General features: G+C 39.6%; 1 protein-coding gene across 17 annotated transcripts in view; it reads left to right on the top strand.

The window, feature by feature from the left end:
- The window catches only part of SMURF2 (SMAD specific E3 ubiquitin protein ligase 2), a 98,535-nt gene that overhangs the window by 60,977 nt on the left and 18,388 nt on the right, over positions 1 to 19,170 (top strand). For 10 of the 17 annotated variants that reach the window (XM_005282911.5, XM_065563647.1, XM_065563653.1 and 7 more), the window contains 4 exons: positions 1,947 to 2,030; positions 5,250 to 5,452; positions 9,156 to 9,240; positions 13,600 to 13,758. In XM_005282911.5, the coding sequence (XP_005282968.1) occupies positions 1,947 to 2,030; positions 5,250 to 5,452; positions 9,156 to 9,240; positions 13,600 to 13,758 (531 nt within the window). Of the gene's footprint in view, positions 1 to 1,946; positions 2,031 to 5,249; positions 5,453 to 9,155; positions 9,241 to 13,599; positions 13,759 to 13,984; positions 14,051 to 19,170 lie in introns of all 17 variants that reach the window. The other 7 variants (XM_065563645.1, XM_008167612.4, XM_042841008.2 and 4 more) reach the window with 1 other exon arrangement.

Genomic DNA, 19,170 nt, shown 5'->3' with positions numbered 1-19,170 from the left:
GACTGCCAGTGGATCCATCTCAGAGCGTGGATCCCTGTCATAGTGTAGACCTGCCCTAATAGTGTAAGCATTGTGTATCTGTTCGCCCATTTGGAGGGCGAGAGGAGAGCATGTGATATCAGTGAGTGAATGAAAGTATATACCCAAGAACCCACAGCTCATTTGAGAATTATAGAACAGATAATTGACTTACATGAATATAATGTAAATCTAAGTGAGAACTAACATTCTTGAACAGCCCTGCTTTACCCACAAGATAATCTAATAGGACCCAGTGCCCTAATTTTGTACCCCGTGTAATGTGAGAGCGTGCCAAAATGTCTTCTACAGAGCTGTAGAGAGGATATAGTATTGTAAAAATGGGTCTCTTTTCTTCTCATTTGTAAATCAAGAAACAGTATTGTTCAAGGTTGTGGAGACTGAGTTCTTGCTGTACTTACCTGCCAAAGGCTGGATTCAGGATATTTTTTCCTCTATGAAAACTGATGAGATCAATACCTAAAGCAGTTTGGGGAGTTCAGAAAAATGTGCTGTTTTAGGTGCTTTGGCTAGCATCTGCGTAGCAGAGGAAAAACAATTCTGAATGTGAGTTTTGGCAGGGAAAGACAGGAGAGAGTTTATATTTTTAACTGATTTTTCAATTTTCATTTATAACTTCTAAGTCATAAACCACATTGTGATGTTGCTTGAGAGTCTGAAAAAGTTTAAGAAAATTCTAAAAAGCTATGTAAGTCACTGATAAATATTTCCCTTTTAAACATTTCTTAGTTAATTGTATAAATGCAAAGCTAGTTTAATCCTTTAAGAGAGAATTTTTAATGGAAAAATAAAATAGAAGTGTCCTGTAATTTAAGGACAAATACAGTAAAACCTTTTTTTTTTATCCGACATGTTGGGGAAATTGGGGGTGCCTGTAAGTGGAAAAATTCCGGTTAACTAAGGAGGAAGTGCAGAGTTGGGGGTTGGGGCGCAGGAGGAGTGCGGGGTTTGGGTGTGGGGTCTGGCAACCTGTCCCTGCTGTTCATAGGCGGAGGCGCAGCTAGACAGCTCTGTGCACTGCCCCCGCTCTGCCGCGAGCGCTGGCTCTGCAGCAGGCAAAGGCAGCACGCAGAGCCGCCTAGCCACGCCTCCACCTAGGAGCAGCAGGGACAGGTCGCCGCTTCCAGTGAGCCACGCAGAGCTAGGTAGGGAGCCTGCTGGCCCCGCACCAATCGGACTATCAGCCGGACTTTCTATAAAAATTAGAAATGCCAGTTTATAGAGCTTTCTGGATAATACAGCTTTTACAGTAGTAATTTTTATCAAAGGAAACTGGTGCAAAAAAGATACTGTGCATGATTGTTGGGTCACAAAAAGATACGCTGAATCCACCAGAGAACTTCTGGTGCTTCACATTAACTTGCTGCCCAGCATTTGTAACAGATGCCTAAATCATTAGCAGTGGTTGAACAGAATTTTAAGGCATGCATATATTTCAGAGGAAAAGGTGAAGAGAAAATATCGTGCAACAAGCTTTTTAGCTATGACATTAGGAGTAATATTTATTAGTTTACATGATGTTTCATTTTTAATGAGTATAGATAAATTGTGTTAATCCACCATATTTAATAGAAATTATATTGGAAACAGTTTATTAAAAGCAGTTGCCAAATAATAAAAAAACTGAGTGTATTATCAAACATGAAATACTTTTTATTAGGAAACTTGTGGAGTATTTGGAGTTAATTTCACTTTGAATAGTTACTGAACGTGATGGCACAACATTGTTAATGATTTGTCTGGCTTCAAGAAGAAAACATTCTGGGAGTTGAGCTTTCACTGTTCAGCTACTATGATTCATAATAGATGATGTCTTCCTGAGTTGGCTGTTGTGTTAGAAACATTTTTGTGCCTTGGTTTCCTGGAAATATCACTCATTGCCTTATCTCTCAATGTCCGAATTCTAGTTGGGAGGAGCGGAGAACTGCCTCTGGAAGGATCCAGTATTTAAATCACATTACACGGACAACTCAGTGGGAGCGACCAACACGGTAAGAAATTCTAAAACATGCCTATAGTGGAGTTCACCTACTGATCAAAAGTACTGAGCACCCACAGCTCCCATTGGGCTCAAGAGTATGTGCTCAGCAATCCCTGAATATCATGCCCCACATATCTTATAGTCTTCCCCCTCCTGCTTAATTCACAGGAATCATTCCAGCTAGATTTCTCAGTACTGGTCTTCATATCACTGATTTTTGGTAGATTTCATCAGTGTGGAACCCTAAGAATGCCAGCCTTTATAAAGTGGGCATTATGAAAAAGGGATTCTGACTGGTTGACAAATGTCTGCAGATATGCTATAACTATATGGGTCAGAACTCTTAAGCTAATTGTTACAAATATATAACCAGTTTTTGAAATCAGTATAATCAGCTCCACTTACAATAGAAGTCAAATCTGTCAACCTTCATTTCCTCAAACCAAGTGGACTTCTGCTATTATCTAAGCCTTAAATAGTCTCTGTGCATTTTCTTCTGGAGCTTTTTGCAGACCCTCTGTCTCTTCTCTTCCTTCCTCAATAAGGAATAGATGGGCAAATGACCTGCACTATTAAACTTTCAGTTCTATTATATGCCTGCATTTCTCAGTTGAAAGTACTGACCATTTATTAATTTTATTTATGAATTTATATTTTCTTGATATAAAAATGTCTATCCTAAGGTCTAGACACACAAATATGTCCCTAGTTTTGTACTGTGGAATGTATGGGTAGACCCTTGTGCCTATATGGATCCCCATTTGACACATTGGAGGTTCTGTGAAGGATCATTGTATGAACCCATAATGTTTGTAACTCTTCTTCACCAACCCAGACTATCAGGACCAACAGTTTCTACCTCACTTATCCCACTTACACGATCCTTATCTGATACCCTTCTCAAAAGGTAGTAAGGGGATGGGACAGATAAGTCTTGTAACATACCCTGAAGTTCCATATGCTCTAACCCCTCCCCTTACCCTAGTGTCCCCATTCCATCTCCTAATCTCTTTTGCGTCCACTTCTCTGTCTTGCTCTTCTCCTTACCCTCTCACTGTCCTCTGGCTCTTCCACTCCTCCACCCCCTCCCATACAAACATGCATTAGTCTCTCCCATCTTAAAAAAATATATATACCCTTGGCCTCACTTTGCCTCTCCAGCTACCACTCTTTCTTCTCCAAGCTCATTGAACATGCTGTTTACAATTGTTGCCTGGAGTTCCTCTCCTCCAATTCCATTCTAGACCCTTTCCATTCTGTCTTTTATCCCTTGCATTTAACTGAAACCACTCTCGCCAAAGTCTCTAATGTCCTCTTAGCTAAAGCTCAGAACCGCCACTCCATCCTCCTCCTCCTTGACTTGTCAGCCACCTCTGACACAGTTTACCATGCTTTTCTTGAAATCTTGTACTGCCTTGGTTTCCTTGACTCCAACATCTTCTGGTTCTCCTATCTCTCTAATCACTCCTTCAGCGTGTCCTTTTGGAGGATCCTTCTGATCCTCTCTCCAGCTTTCTGTGGTGGTTCGGAGGTTGTGGTCTTCTCTCTTTACACTTTTATTTCTGGGTAATCTCATCCACAAACACACACTTCACTTTCATCTCTGTGCTGATGACTCACAGATCTCCCTCTCTACTTCAGAACGGTCTCCTTCTCTCCAAACTAAAATCTTGGCCTGTGTCTCTGAGATCACCTTGTGGATGTCTAGCTGCCAGCTCAAGCTAAACATGGATAAAACAGAGCTCCTAATTTCCCCCCACCTCCAAAGTCCTTCCTGCTACCTCTTTTCTCGATCACTGTGGACAACACCAGCATCTTGCCTGTCACTCCCTGGGCTTGTAACTTGCATCTCAAATCTCTGTCTAGGTCCTCACATCCATGCTATATCTAAATCTCACTGATTGTTTTTCTGCATAACATCAGTAAGTTATGGCCTTTTCTATCCATTCACACAGCTAAAACTTTCATGCAAGCTCTCGTTATCTTGCGTCTCTCTTACTGCAACATCCTTCTTTCTGGCCTTGACAAAAGCAATTTTGCCCCACTCATATTTGTTCATAATGCTGCTGCAAAGATCATTTCTTAGCTCATTGCTTTTATCATGTCGCCCTTCCCTTCTCTATTGTATCAAACACAAGCTGCTTGTATTTATTTTTAAGGCACATTATAGTCAATCCTCGCCCTACGTATCCTCATTCATTCGCTATCAAGCTGTCCGTGCTCACCTCTGATCAGCCCATGATTTCAACCTCCATTTATTTTCAGACACCTGTGTTACCCATGCACTTGGGAGCAGCACCCCATAAATATCAACATAGCTATCTCATTATCCATCTTCAAATCCCACCTGAAAAATCTTTTGCTATGATGCCTACAAAAAACTTGACAACAGTTAGGCTGCTAATATGCGGAGACTGCTGCCTATCTTTCTAACCAATATTGTCGCTTTGTTTATTTGTGTGTCTATCCATCTGTTGTCTCGTTTTATAATTAGATTATAAGCCCGTTGAGACATGAACTGTCTTTTTGTTCGGTGTCTGAACAGTGCCTATTGCAATGGGGGTCATGGTTCATGATGAGGGCTCCTAGGCATTATGGAAATACAAATAATAAAAACAACATGCTCAGGTAATGTCTGACCGGGGGAAAAGTTCCAGAGCTGCAGGCCCCTCACTAAAAATACCCTACTGCCAGCCCCCTCTTTTTTTTTTTAAAGTGTGTGGAGAGGTGTTAAATCAAGTGCTTCACATGATCTAGACTGCTGCCGCAGCAGAGAGCAGCAGTCTTTAAGGTAGGCAGAACCCATAGCAATTTGAGCTAAAATGAACACCTTGAGTTGTATCTGGAAGCTAATTGACAGCCAGTGCTTATCACAGAGCACAGGCATAATGTGCTTCCTGCAAGAAGCATTGCTAAGCTAGTGCATTCAAACGGTCTTCAGATGTAACCCATGTAGAGTACGCAGGACAAATGCATGAATAGCTTAGCAAGGTCTACGTACAAAAGAGTAGTTTGCTGTCTTATCAAAGCAGTCTTTGACACAGCGGATACCTGAATATTTCTCACGTTTTATGAAATTAAACACGAGTGACTGTTTCCTGCACTTTTAGTGACTGATGTTGTCATCTATTGTATGTAAATGTTGTTTCATAAAGGATAGATGTGGTTGGAGAGAATAATTTCCTTGGTTACAAAAGACAAGTAACCTTTTCTCATTACCTCTCAACAGACCAGCATCTGAATATTCTAGTCCAGGCAGACCTCTGAGCTGCTTTGTGGATGAGAACACACCAATTACAGGAACAAATGGTGCGACATGTGGACAGTCATCAGATCCCAGATTGGCAGAGAGAAGAGTCAGGTCTCAAAGGCATAGGAATTACATGAGCAGAACACATTTACATACTCCTCCTGACCTGCCTGAGGGATATGGTATGTGAGTTAAAAAACAGTGTGACATTATTCCAGTCCTTCTCTACGAAATTAAGTAAATTTCTCCTCCCTGCTCTTTGTAACTTTTTTCAATCCTCTTTTTTTCTTTGATAACTGGTTTAAAATGCTGATCTGTCTGGGGTCTGCACAAAGTCTTAAATTTAAGCTTGGATTTCTGGCGATAGCCTTATTGTAAAGCAGTCAGACATTTTGTGAGGAAGGATGGAGCTCCTCTTCCCATTCCATTATTCCTGTCCTTGTTCTCTGAACAATTTAGTGACATTTCTATAAATTGGAAATAAATACTTCCCTGCACTGATTCACAATCAGGTGAAGAAATGTGCCAGATGGAAGCCATTAGGGAAGGGCAGACAAAAATGGTAACTGCATTTGGAGCTATTGAACTTTTCTTTAAGACTTTTGCTGTTCCCAGAATATGTATTTGTTTCCATAGTAGATTCTTACAAGAGTGCACTTAAATGATTGGACATTATTAATGTACCACATGTATTCATCTGCAATTGAGCATATATCTTCAATGGTCAAATGGGCAAACTTAGGTATGATTTGTGGTTAAGTTAAAGAAAGGACTTTGATACATTTTATAAACTCTTTAAATTTAAATTAATCTTGATATTTAAAAGCGTAATTTGATTCTCTTCCCTTCTATATGTAAATTGAAGTGGTAAGGTTCATTTGTGACTTAAGAGTGGAGGGAGAAACTCTTGCGGTTTTTAAACTTGCAGCCCTTGAGCTCAGTACAACACTCACTATGGGCAATAGGTGTCTTTCCACAAACTGCAGTGGGAGTTGGAACAAGCCATATTCCAGCATGTTGGAAAACCCTCCCTTATATTTTGTTAGTGTGTAGATGATGGGCGATAAACTGCAAGAACTAGAAAAGAGGAAGCCTGGTGCCAGTAGAAACGTACATTACAATAAGATTGATTAGAAAGAGGCTAGAAAATCATGGAACACATTAAAAATCATATGGCTTTTCCCCCACAATTTACAGAGGTTCACCTGCTTTGTTTCCATAGTATTTAAAAAGGAGGCCATCACTACCGCATCACAAAGCAGTGCAGCCTAGTGGATAGAGTATTGGGCCAGGACTCAGAAGATCTGGGTTCTGAGGATATTGTGAAGGCAAGACTATAGCAGGGTTCAAAAAAGAACTAGATAAGTTGATGGAGGTTAGGTCCATCAATGACTATTAGCCAGGATGGGCAGGGATGGTCATAGGTGCCAACTTTCCCTCTGCCCCATGGGTGTTTGACCCGCCCCTGCACCACCCTCACCCCACCCCATTTCCACTCCCTTCCCCAAGTCCCTGCCTCTTTACTGCCTCCTCCCCTGAACATGCCACATCCCCACTCCTCCCCCTCCCTACCGGAAAGTCCTTAAGCGCTGCCAAACAGCTGTTAGGCGGTGGGCAGGAAGTGCTGGGAGGGGGAGGAGCGGGGATGCAGCACGCTCGGGGGAGGAGGAGGTGAGGAAGGGATGGGGGTGGGGGAAGCTTGGCTGCCGGTGGGTGCGGAGCACCTGCTAATTTTTCCCAGTGGGTGCTGCAGCACCCATGGAGTCGGCACGTATGGGGATGGTGTCCCTAGCCTCTGTTTGCCAGATGCTGGGAATGAGCGACAGGGAATGGATCACTTGATGGTTACCTGTTCTGTTCTTTTCTTCTGGGGCACCTGGCATTGGCCACTGTCGGAAGACAGGATACTGGGCTAGATGGACCTTTGGTCTGACCCAGTATTGCCATTCTTATGTTCTATTCCTGGCTCTGCCACTGGAGTGCTGGGTGACCTTGGGCGAGTATGTGCCTCAGTTTCCCCATCTGTAAAATGGGGATAATGATACTGCAAAGCACTTTGAGAGCTACTGATGAAAAGCACTGTATAAGAGTGGGGTATTATACTTTGATCACGTCACATATTTTGTCAGGTAAACTATAGTGGATGACATAAGTAGTTAACGTCTGCATGGTAATGTGACCTTGTGCCTTAACATTTCCTAAAATCAAGTGCTTTTAGCTATTCAGTAGGTTTAACTGAACTTCATGAAGTTTCAGTTTTTAAAATTGGAAGACTTCTGGCACAACTGAACGAGCCCTTACCCATGTGGCTAGAGAAGATACTCTCACAGTTGTAAGTGTAGTTGGCCAAGTTGATTCCATCTCTCATAATACCTATAAAACACTTAAACACAGAGATAATGCTGTAATCTCATTAAATGTCTAATCTTTTTAGTGGAAGTTTTTGCATTTGATGTGGTGTTCCTCATTATCTAGAGGCTTTTGTAGGACACTACCAGCTGGTAGTAGAGAAATACCTATGTCATGGATAATGACTTGTTAATTACCTGGATATCTGGGTCAAGGACATCTGAATTGACTCTCTAGGGAAGTGGAACATTTTAAAGTAAAACATGGAATATTTAATAGCTGCTTTGAACTTATGCTTTTTTAAAAGTCTGCATTCTTGTCAAATTTTGTATACAGACTTAATCTTTCTAGTGTACAACTAGGGGAATATTGGAATACTTTTGTTTTAGACTACTTGAGAAACGTTACCACATTTGGTAGTTCTGGAAGGCTGGTACAAAGACTGTTTTGAAACATGTTTCCACGTTGTTCAGTTGCTGATATAACTTCTGCTATACCCTGCTTAATTTTTTTGTTTAAAAATCACTTTACCAAAAAGTCTGATTTAGATCCCTATAACAGTACACTTAGGCTTTGTCTACACCACGCAGCTTTTAGCAACACGGCCACGCCGTTACAGCTGTGCTGCTAAAAGGCACGCAGTGTAGCTGCTGTTTGACGGCAAAAGAAAGCTCTCCTGCTGACAAAAAACTTCCACCCCCCACAAGCTGCAGCAGCTTTGTTGGCAGGAGAGTGCTCCTGCTGACAAAGCTCAGTTCACACTGGTGCTATTCATCTGTAAAAATTTTGTATTTCAGGGTGTATGGTTTTTTTAACACCTCTGAATGACAAAAGTTTTGCCGACAAAGTTCCAGTGTAGACAAAGCCTGAGACTCTCTCTTCATGGGACTTTTACTCCTGTTATAACCATGGAATATGTGCTAGTTAAGTGTTTGTAAAATGTGTGCTATTCTAGAGTTTAGGCACTGCCTTAGAGGAAGTAAAAGCCCAGTATTGCTGAGGTTTTGTTATGTAATCCCAGATGTAGACACAATTCCAGAAGAAACTGAAACCTTTGTCTCATAATAGACTCCTGTGAACTGCAAAGAAAAGATACTGCTCTCCTATCCATATCTACAAATTGTAGTATTTCCCCGAAACGCTGACTGTAGAAAAACTATTCCACGCCTCTAGCAAAAACAAATATCTAAAAACTGTCAGATTGCCAATTGTCAAGGCTTGCTGCTATGCTAATTGACTCTGATTTGGATTTCTTACTTGGACGCCACATGCAACCTGCTCAGCCTGCTGTCAGGAAGCCTAGCTCTCTCCACATGTTAATCCGATGACAGTACCTAGAAACCTTCCATGGAAAAAATCTGTTTGTTTAACCACATTTCTAGAGCATCTCTTCTTCTGAGCAGAGCTGTTTGGTTAGTAATTTTGTCTATAATCTTGTAGTATGAGCTGGATGACTTTTTTTTTTTATTTTCCTTTTCCCTTTCATGCATGTCAATCTTTGTGGTTGTTCTTAAATTATTTTATCTTAATTAACAGAGCAAAGGACAACTCAGCAAGGTCAGGTCTATTTCCTGCATACTCAGACCGGTGTAAGCACATGGCATGACCCAAGAGTACCAAGGTAAGAGAAGAACTCACATGTCTTTATTGTTATATAAAGTCTTAAATTAAACAGGATGCTCTTAAAATTGCTTGTCCTCCAATATTACACTGTTGAATGTTACTTAAGAGAATATGCAGATTGGCTTGCTAGATGAAACATGCCCATGCCCCCTTCTCCACCCCCACACCTCCCCAACATCCAGCTTGTCATCTTAACATAAGCCACTCAACAAAATAAATTACACCCCTTGCATCAAAAACTAAGACTTCAAAGAATTCTTCAATAATAGAAAGTCTCAGAGAATAAATAAAACTGTTTTTATGAAAGGAAGTATGGTACCTGATGGTGTTAGTATCAGATATAGCCCCAAAGTTTATAACCAAGTCTGGCTTTTTATCCCTAATAAAATAATGGAACACACAGTAGAAGATGGAAAAATCACCAAGGCTTTGTCTACACTACACAGCTTTGTTGCTAAAAGTCAGGCAGTGTAAACGCTGTTTGTTGGCACTTTTGCCGATAAAATACTTCCACCCTCTATGAGCGGGGTTCGTTTTGTTGACTGGAGAGCACTCAACTTCTGTCTTTCGGGGGAATGGGGGCTTTTAAGCACTTGTGAACGACATTGTCCTTGAATTGGCAGTGTAATCAAAGCCTTAATATGTAGGGCTGGCTCGTCAAAAGTTCTCAGCTCCCACTGAGAGAAATGGGAGCTCCCAGAAGCTCAGCAACCTGGCTTCTGCCTTTAGGTACCCAAATGAGAACTGAGTTCTTATAAAAATCTGGCCCATAGAAGATAACTGAAGCATGAGAATTTAGCAACATAAATTTTAAGTGCAAATCTTGTCAAACAAACTGGATTATTTTTTTGTTTGCAGACAAGCCTGGGAATTTAAATTCCTAACTGTGCTGGACATTAAAAATTGTGGATTTAACACAGAGCCTGGTTTTATGGCTCATTACAACAATTTGTAACACATTCTGCTGCCTACTTACCCTCCTTTGCTCTATGACTGCAGAGGTGCTAAGTGCCCACTTCATTTTAAGTGGTCTCCTAAACATCCCTTGTGTTTAACAATCTGTCCCACCTTCTATTTAGCTGCAATACTCTATGGTTACCTTCTGCAGATTTGAGGAAGAGCTCTGTGAAGCTTGAAAGCCTGTCCTTTTCAACAATAGAAGTTGGTAAAATAAAAGATATTACCTCACTCATCTTGTCTCTCTGGGTTATTTTATTGACAGAATTAAAAAAAAAATGAAAAGAATATGGTTGATGTCTTGTATGTTGAGACTTTAATAATGCATTGGATACAATATCTTATGGTCTCACAATCAAAATAATTCAAATTGGCTTGGATATGAATACTATCCCATGGGGAACTAATTGAAGGACTGTAAATAAAAGGGAAATGAGAAATGACAGTTTTTGAAGCTGAGAAAGGCGTGTAGTATATTACTTCAGGATTTGGCGTTAGATCCCTTTTCATTAAATATCTTCCTTTAATGATCTGGAAGAAGGGAGCAGGCAGCACATACATGAAATGTACGTATTACACTAATTTGGGAGGAGATGATATGAACACCACTGAGGACAAGGCAGTAATACAAAGGGACCTAGATGTGATAGAAAGGGATGCTCGAAACAGCAAAATATGATTTAACTTGGAAAATGTAAGCCAATATGTTTTTGTAAAAAGGTAACTTGCAACACTGATACTCAATGGGATAGAGAAGTTGTGAAAATGGTGGGATACACCTAGAGGTGACCATGGATAGCGTTTGTAATAGTCCAAAAGATCCAATGTAAGGCTGTGTGTACAGGGGTATTGTATAGTGGAGCAAGAGGGAATACATAGACTGTTCCTTGGATATTGTAGTTAGTTCAGGGCACCTCATTACCCATAGACAAATGGAAGGCGTACACACAAGAGAACCAAATTGATAAAAGGGCTAGAAGGCATTGACTTGATTCTTTACACACAAAAAGCTAATGTGTACAACTTGGCTAAACATTTAAAGGGGAAGATTAATCTGAAGTGTGTAAATATCAGGAGGAAAGGGAATATAATTAGGAGTAATGAATTTAGAGGGAAAAGAGATCACGAAAATGTTCCATACATTGATGAGATGTACTAAATTCTGGAATGGTCTCCTAAGGGAAATGGGGAAGCCCAATTTTCTTGACATATTTGAAACTAGATTAAGTACTAGAAAAATGTGCTCTGCAGAATAAATTCTGCCTTTTCAGGGGGAGATGGACAGGATAATCCAATACATCTTTGCATCTCCACTTTCCAGAAGGTTGAGGTTTACTGTCCCACTCATTAAACACATCCCTGTCTGTGTAAAGAGAGAGAATTGTTAGTTTAAAAAAAATCCTTGTTAACACACTGGAAGCTCTTTAAGATTATTACCTCCTAAAATCTGCTGATGCTAATGTAAAAATGGCATGTACAGTCCTAAATTGGCAGCAAGCCCTGAGATTTATAAGAAACTTAACAACTCTGTGGTTGGCTTCTGCTCATGTTCATTCCCATGTAAATGGATGTTGTATTGCCAGAAGTGGGTAAGGTGCTTCAAAACCATAGTATGAAGAACAAAAATTAAAGTTTTTAATGAAAAAGTGACACTTTTGCTGTTTGAAATTCTACTGTTGAGATAAGAAAAATACCTTTGTGACATTGTCCTTTGGGGGACTATGGAGAAGACTTTCTAAAACACAAAAGGCAATTAAGCAGCTGATGCCAAATTGTCAACTGCCGTTTGTGCTTAGAAAATCTTCCCCTGCATCACACTTTCCAACATTTTCTGTGAGCAATATATTCTCTATCTTGCTGCGTAGAACTAGTCTCCATTTGTATGTGGGGACTTTTTTTAAAATACACCTTAATTTATCCACGCTTTTTGTGCCTCAGATAATTGAAGTTGCAATTGAGAGCATATTGACATTTAGTTGTTTGTGGGTGTGATCAGGTGGCTTAACATCGACTTCATAGAGTACTTCCGTCATTTTGCCCTGTCATTATTTACGGCTACAGACTTGATGCAAGAAAGGAGGGTTTAGAAATTATACCTGTAGCCTATATAAGTACATGCCTCTCTCTTAAATAGATCAGCCTCATTTTGATTGTTCAGGTTGGGGATGGGGAAGGAAATCCAAATTCTAGACTGGTGGCGGAATATAACAACATTTATATTCAGCTATTTTTGTATTTAATAGATTTAATTAAGAGCAGCACAAACTTCTCAAACTGTAATTATAATGTAAAAGATAGAAGCTTCTGTGTGATAGCAAGAGGTCAGTGGATCTGCAAATTAACCCCATTATGAAAAATTGATTCATTAAAATGCTTTGGACAAAAATTATTATTTGCTAGGTATTTATTGCTCCACCTAAAAAGGTGAGCTACTAAAGAGATTTCCTGCTATGCTTCATATTCTACAACAAGACAAATACAAAGGGTATAGTGGGCTTGATAGTCTTCTACATTAGTTGAAGACTGCCATTGTTACAAACTGGTAAAGAATTGGGGCACTGGTCCTTTTACAAAAGATACCAAATGCTTAAAGATGCAGCATAATAATTTGCTTTGTAAAAAGTCATAATCTGTGTATTTGGGGCCAAATTGCTTCATGAGTTACATATGCCCTACTTCCAAGGATGTCAACAGAAGTTGAGCTAGAGTACCTAAAGGTTGTCGGGGAGAAAGGATGTTTTATCATTCCTCAGAGAAATGCTATGCAGTTTTTAAAAAACACAGTATTCATCTTAAATAAATTAACCTGCATATGCTACTTGCATTCTTCTGACTTTAATAGAGATTACCTGAGACCACTTAATTGTTTACTTAAAATACTCGTTAGAGCTTTTCTTGCATCTAATTGTTTGTTTGTTTTTAAAACAGCCAAAAATGACTTTTTGTTTGGGCAGATATCATGCATAAATCTTCATGGAAAATGTAACTAATCAGAAATGTGGTTTGTTTTGTGGGAGTTTTTTAAATGTGATTGAGTGGCTTAAATGACTATTATTATTTTTAAAACTGTTTATTGTTAAAACTGGTGCAACTCCGGTTGGCAAATATGGTGGCAGCTTTTATTTTTGTTTTAAATCTGTATTAAATTAGTATCTGATTGTTATTTTGTAAAAATGAAGATTATGTAATAACTGCTTTTCCAATGCATGTGTAGTCGGGTGTGTATATTTTCATTTTCTTTGGTAGGATTGTACCTTGGGAGTAGAGATTCCAGCTGAACAGATTGTTTCTGAAACAATACATTTTCTCAGACTTCATGGAATTGTTCTGTTACATTTACACTTGTTTGGCTCAGAGGCCAAATGCTGAGGTATTTTTCATTTTATATTTGTTTTTGCAGGGATCTTAGCAACATCAATTGTGAAGAGCTTGGTCCACTGCCTCCTGGATGGGAGATCCGTAATACAGCAACAGGCAGAGTTTATTTTGTCGACCATAACAACAGAACGACACAGTTTACAGATCCGCGGCTATCTGCTAATTTGCACTTAGTTTTAAAGTAAGTTTGAGAAGTGTCCAGCACGTATTAAATTTAATATTAGAACAAGAAGGTGACTCGTGAACGTGCTTGTTATAAGCCAAGGCGCATTCTGTGTTATGTAAACTCTCTGCAACAGTATTTGCCCTTTAATTAACATGCTGCAGACATCTGTGTAATAACATAATATATATGAGAGAGCTTTGATTACTATATAAATATTTTAATCTCTACCACCCTTCAACAGGGGCGTGGCCACTGTGATGTCATGGGGGGGCAGGTGCCATCCAATGGAAGAGATCTGCCACCCCAGGTGAGAGATTGTATAACAGTGGCATTTATCCAGGGATAGTAAAAGTAGTGCCTGCTGTACCTTTTTGCATTGTCTTCAGATTTTAATGTTTTAATCTATGGGGTAACAAACTGATTTAAAAACATTAGATGACATATTTTGTTGTCGTTAAAATAAAACATTGATGCTTTGGGCCAGGGAGCAACTAGGTATCCTTCCACAGTTTGTCCAGCTCCAGATCTCTAATAAAGACAATTAGAAACATTCTGAACAAAAAGAACCACTCATTAGAAATGAAGCTACTACTAAACACAGAGAGAAATAGTAAGGGTATTTATGATGTGCACTAGGAATATGTCCCAGCATTTAGAATCTTAAGCAAAACCTAAATCTGGGTATTTTCAGATACTGCCTTTTTATTATTATTTAAATAAACATTAAGGAATTCTGGCGCTTACTTTCATTCCTGGTGTACTCATTTCGCATTGGAGTGTTTCTATACCACTAAATGTGGAAACCAAAAAGAATACAAATGTTTGTTTTGTCTAGACACAGCTATCAGCTTGACCAGACATTGCTGGAATTTTGACTCTGCTGTTTCTCCCACTAACAACTTTTTAAGACCTTTGTTTCTGGAAACACCTGCATAGCATTAACTAGGTGTTGAATGGAAGAAACAATGAAGAGCTGGATGGAGAGAAAGGAGGTGTTGGGGAGGGATGGCAATACGTTTTCTTAAAGGGAATCAGGGTATGTCTACACTTAAACTGCTACAGCAGCACAGCTTCAGTGTAGACACTACCTGTGCCAACAGAAGGGGTTCTCCCATTGGCATAGATAATTCACCTCCCCAAGAGGCAGTAGCTAGGTAGATGGAAGAATTCTTCCTTTGACCTAGCACTGCCTACACAGAGGGTTAGGTGAGCATAACTATGTCTTGGGGTGTGTGTGGATTTTTAGCTATGCCAATAAAAGTTCCCGGTAGACCAGCCTTCAGTCATTGGGAAGTGAAGCCAAGGAGAGTATGTCAGGAGCCAGCAGGTAGAAGAATCAAATTAGGTTCCGAAAACATCCAGAAAAGCTTTTTATGTAATTTGTGCCATCACCTAAGTAGGCTAGCTGGTTTGGGAAAATGGCTTTTGTCTGGACAATCCACATCTGGAATCTAGTGTATTGAGAGAGAATTTGCCATCTAAACATGAGAAAAAAATATTTTTAAATGTTTTGAGGACCATATTTTTGAGTGTTATGGGCATTTTATGAAAGTCTTCGTAGTACAAGATGGCATCTTTTTATGAACGATGTACCTTTTTTTCTTAACTGTGTTTAGATTCCTTGTCTCCTTAGCTGCCTGCTGGCATTGAAACTGAATTTACCAGTGATACTTTGGGAGCCTGCACACATCCAACACACAGAACTATTTTTATTTGGATATTTTAACCAAAAATTCTCTTGTACAACAATACAATTTTTATATTTGTAGAAAATTCAATTTGTAGGAGTATATTTATTTTTAAAAAAAGAAATATTCTGGTTAGCACAGCCTCCGTTTAGATCCACCAGTTGCCATTTCATAGATATTTACAAAATAACTATGACATGGTCGTTCGCATGACATTTTATTGTGCTTACAATAGAGCTAGCTTTGCATCAGAAAAATCCAGTTTGACTAGCAAACTCCAGAACCATTTTACACTTCTTCAAGCTGTAAAGACCTATAACAACATGCTTAAGTTTTTCATTTGTACATCTGTCTTTCATTAGAAAAGGATTTTAGAAATTCAACCAACAGTGTGTGCAGGCTGATAAATCTTCTGTAATGTTTATTCTTTTATTGTACCAGACAGGATATGTGAAAGTGATTCTCTCTCCACGCCCCCCCATTTGCTCTGAAGTAAAAACACGTCATTTGCCTTAGGCCTGAAAGATTTTTGTAAATTATTTGAAAAATAAAATAATATTGTTTAAGAGGGATGGGTGGAATATAATTCCAAGTCCAAAAATATAACATAGGGTTCAGTTCAGATGATACTGACTTTTCCATTGAGCAGAGATGCCATTTTGCCCCGATGCCATTATACATAGCTACCTAATTCTGTTTAAAATTTAAATATTGGCCCAGAGTTACTGATAGTTTTCAAAGCTGAATGAGTTAAATAAATGCTTCATTGAGTATATTACTTTGGAAGTGTAGTTGAGCAATTTTCTGGTGATACAAACATTGAAAAATAACTATGAAAATAGCAAAATACCAGCATCAACAGTTCAGTAATGGTAAAATAATGTTTTTATTATTTTAAGTACTGCAAACTATTTAGCTAATACTTCATTGTGATTTGTTTTTGGTCTGATTCAGCTAATACTGTTTTATTTTTCTCCCTCCAGTCCTGCTGATATTTTAAAAAATTGTAATTTGATGCATAGTTCTTAAACTCATGCTGATTTCACAGATTACTTACTTTTCCTTTAAGACTGAGATTAATTGGCTTTGTATCTACAGGACTACTATCTTGAGTACGGTATATAGTATTACCTTGTCTGGTAGGCCTTATACAAGGGATGTTTTTACTGGCTTGCCCTTGTGGAATTGGAATGTGCAGGAAAAGGAAATTATTCTTTCATTTAACTTGAGCATCATCAAGAGTTATCCTCGAGTATATGGAGTTTGATGTTTAACAACAATATAATCTATTGTCATATGTCTCATCATGAGTGAGAGGATAGTGTTAGATATAAGTCACGGGTAGAAATACATAGCACTAATGATGTAGGGCTGGATTCAGGAGCTATGTGGGGGACTTTGCTTCAAGGGCCATTTGGAGGTGGACCTTTAGGGCTGGTCTATACTAGACGATTAAGTTGACCCAGCTACGTTGCTCGGCAATGTGATAAATTCATATTCCTGAGTGATCTAGTAAAACTGTCATAAGTCCCTGTGTAGACAGTGCTAAGTTGATGAAAGAATTCTTCCATCGACATAGCTACTACCTCCTGGGGAGGTGGCTTACCTTTGCCAATGGGAGACCCCTTCCTGAAGCACTACAGCAGTGAACCTCACCACTATAGCGTTTTAAGTGTAGACAAGTCCGTAGAAATGATTGTCTGAGTTTTTTGGGAAAGAATGGAGAGGGAAGTAGACTGTCTTACGCTTTAGCTCTGAGTAGCACTGAGATGTTGGTTGTCTTCCTCATTAAATCATTTTAGTGCCTTTTTTAGGATAATGGTTTTAAGATCATTGTAGCTCATTGTAAATAAAACCAACCATGGTCACTTTACAGAGGTATTTTTAGAGTTTAAATTTAATTTTCTTTCTTCACCCCAAATAACTGCTCCTGGAGATTTCTCTGATATCTGCTTCTTGCTAAATCTTATGCAAAGTAGTTTACAGTTTATTCTGTGAAATTTGCAATGGCAGAAGGGGGGAGGAAAAATTCCATTGATACCTGTTTCCTGACTAGCAGATAATTAATAAGTTCTCTGTCCTAAATATTGGTGGTAGAACTGAATTTAATTCCATTATCCCCTCCTTAGAGCCTGTGGGTTAAAAGCAAATATTAACATTAAAACTCTTTTTATTTTTGTTTTAGTGATTTAGAATGTGCCCTATGGCAGTGTTTATCAAACTCTGGCAGCATGGACCACCTTGTAATTGTTGTTGGTCTGCAGTGATCTTTCTGGTCCCAGTTTTCCTCCTTTTTCGCCCTGCTAAATTGCATTAAAAGAAAGGGTTCTGTAATAACAGAATGGCTACTGAAACCCTGGAGCAAGCTGGGACTTTCGCTTTTAACTGCCAACCCTGAATGTTCCAGTGCTGAAAGCTTGCTGGAAATGACTTCTGGTTGGCCATTGTTCATAGGGAGCTTTCTAGCAGATCATGTTCAAAACAGTCAACAGACTAAAATATTTTCAGGTCTAAAATTATGCATGGTTCTGTTTAGAATCTTTCGTGTATGAAGTTTGAGATATCATTAATAAGTCAACTGAAAAAACACATACTGAAATGTAACCTTCATTATACAGTACTGTACATTCAATGTACTATCTTCTGTGTTCCACATAAGACTTTTTGCTGGACAGCTTAAGTAAAGCGTACCTTTTTTACACCGTTGTGCTAGGTCATGGTTTCCCAGATGATGGGTCATGACCCACCAACAGGTCATGGGAAGATTCTAAACGGGTCGCAGGTATAGTGCAGAGGGGGAGCCCAGCTCACACTCACCCTGGAGCTGCGGCTCCTTTCCTGTGGGGCTGGGCCTGATTCCGCACTCCAGACATGGCCTGGCATGATAGGTTACAGCACCACTGAGATTTGGCTTGGCCACCCCACTTTCATGACAGAGTGGCACTGTGGCCCTGTGCCTAGAGTGGGGAATTGGGTCTAGTCCAGTGGGATGGGAACTGCCACTGGGGGGTGAGTGCAGGTCAGGCTCGCTCTCTATCCCACTCCCCCATCCCCACAGGTTCTCCCTTCTGCACTGGGCTGGGATTAGGGTTGCTGGGGTGGAGGGTGATGCTGCGGGTGGCCAGTGCCCCCTCGGTAGGGTGAGGAGAAAGGGGCAGAAGAGGACGCTGGCCTATGATTTTGCCCCCTTCTTCTCCCCATGAATTTGGACCTTGGTTGGCTTGCAAAAAAAGACAAAATGCAGTTGGTGGGTCACCTTATTAAAAAGTTTAGGTATCACTGATCTAGCTCAAAGAATATCCACTTATTGTGTGCAAGATGGACACTTTCACATGCCTGTAGCTTTAGAAAATCTCTTAGAATTGGTAGTAAAACTACGTGATTATCTGTGCCAATTAGTTACATGTGAACTCCCTACATTCCTGTGGCCCAGACTAGTCCAGGTACAAGGGACAAGGTCCTTGCCAAGCTGCCAATACAAACATCTTTTTGTAAGCTTACTCTTTTTCAGACAAGCCATTTAAAACAGACTGTGGTATTGACTGTAGATTAGAGGCGTAGTGTTTGGCATATCCCTGAATTTTAAAATGGAGGAAGGTAAAACATGCAAAGGAAATATGGAAATGGTATCTAAGAAATTCAGTGTCAGCAGCTCAGCGGTAAAACTGTATAGATAATGCTTTATTATACAGTGCTATAACCTTTTACGTACTTCATAGAATAGCACTAATGGAAATAA

The sequence above is a fragment of the Chrysemys picta genome, chromosome 12, assembly GCF_011386835.1.
Source record: "Chrysemys picta bellii isolate R12L10 chromosome 12, ASM1138683v2, whole genome shotgun sequence".
In the NCBI taxonomy this organism is placed as follows: Eukaryota; Metazoa; Chordata; order Testudines; family Emydidae; genus Chrysemys; species Chrysemys picta.
The sequence above is the reverse complement of the archived record's forward strand: the minus strand, read 5'-3'. Positions and strand labels throughout refer to the sequence as shown.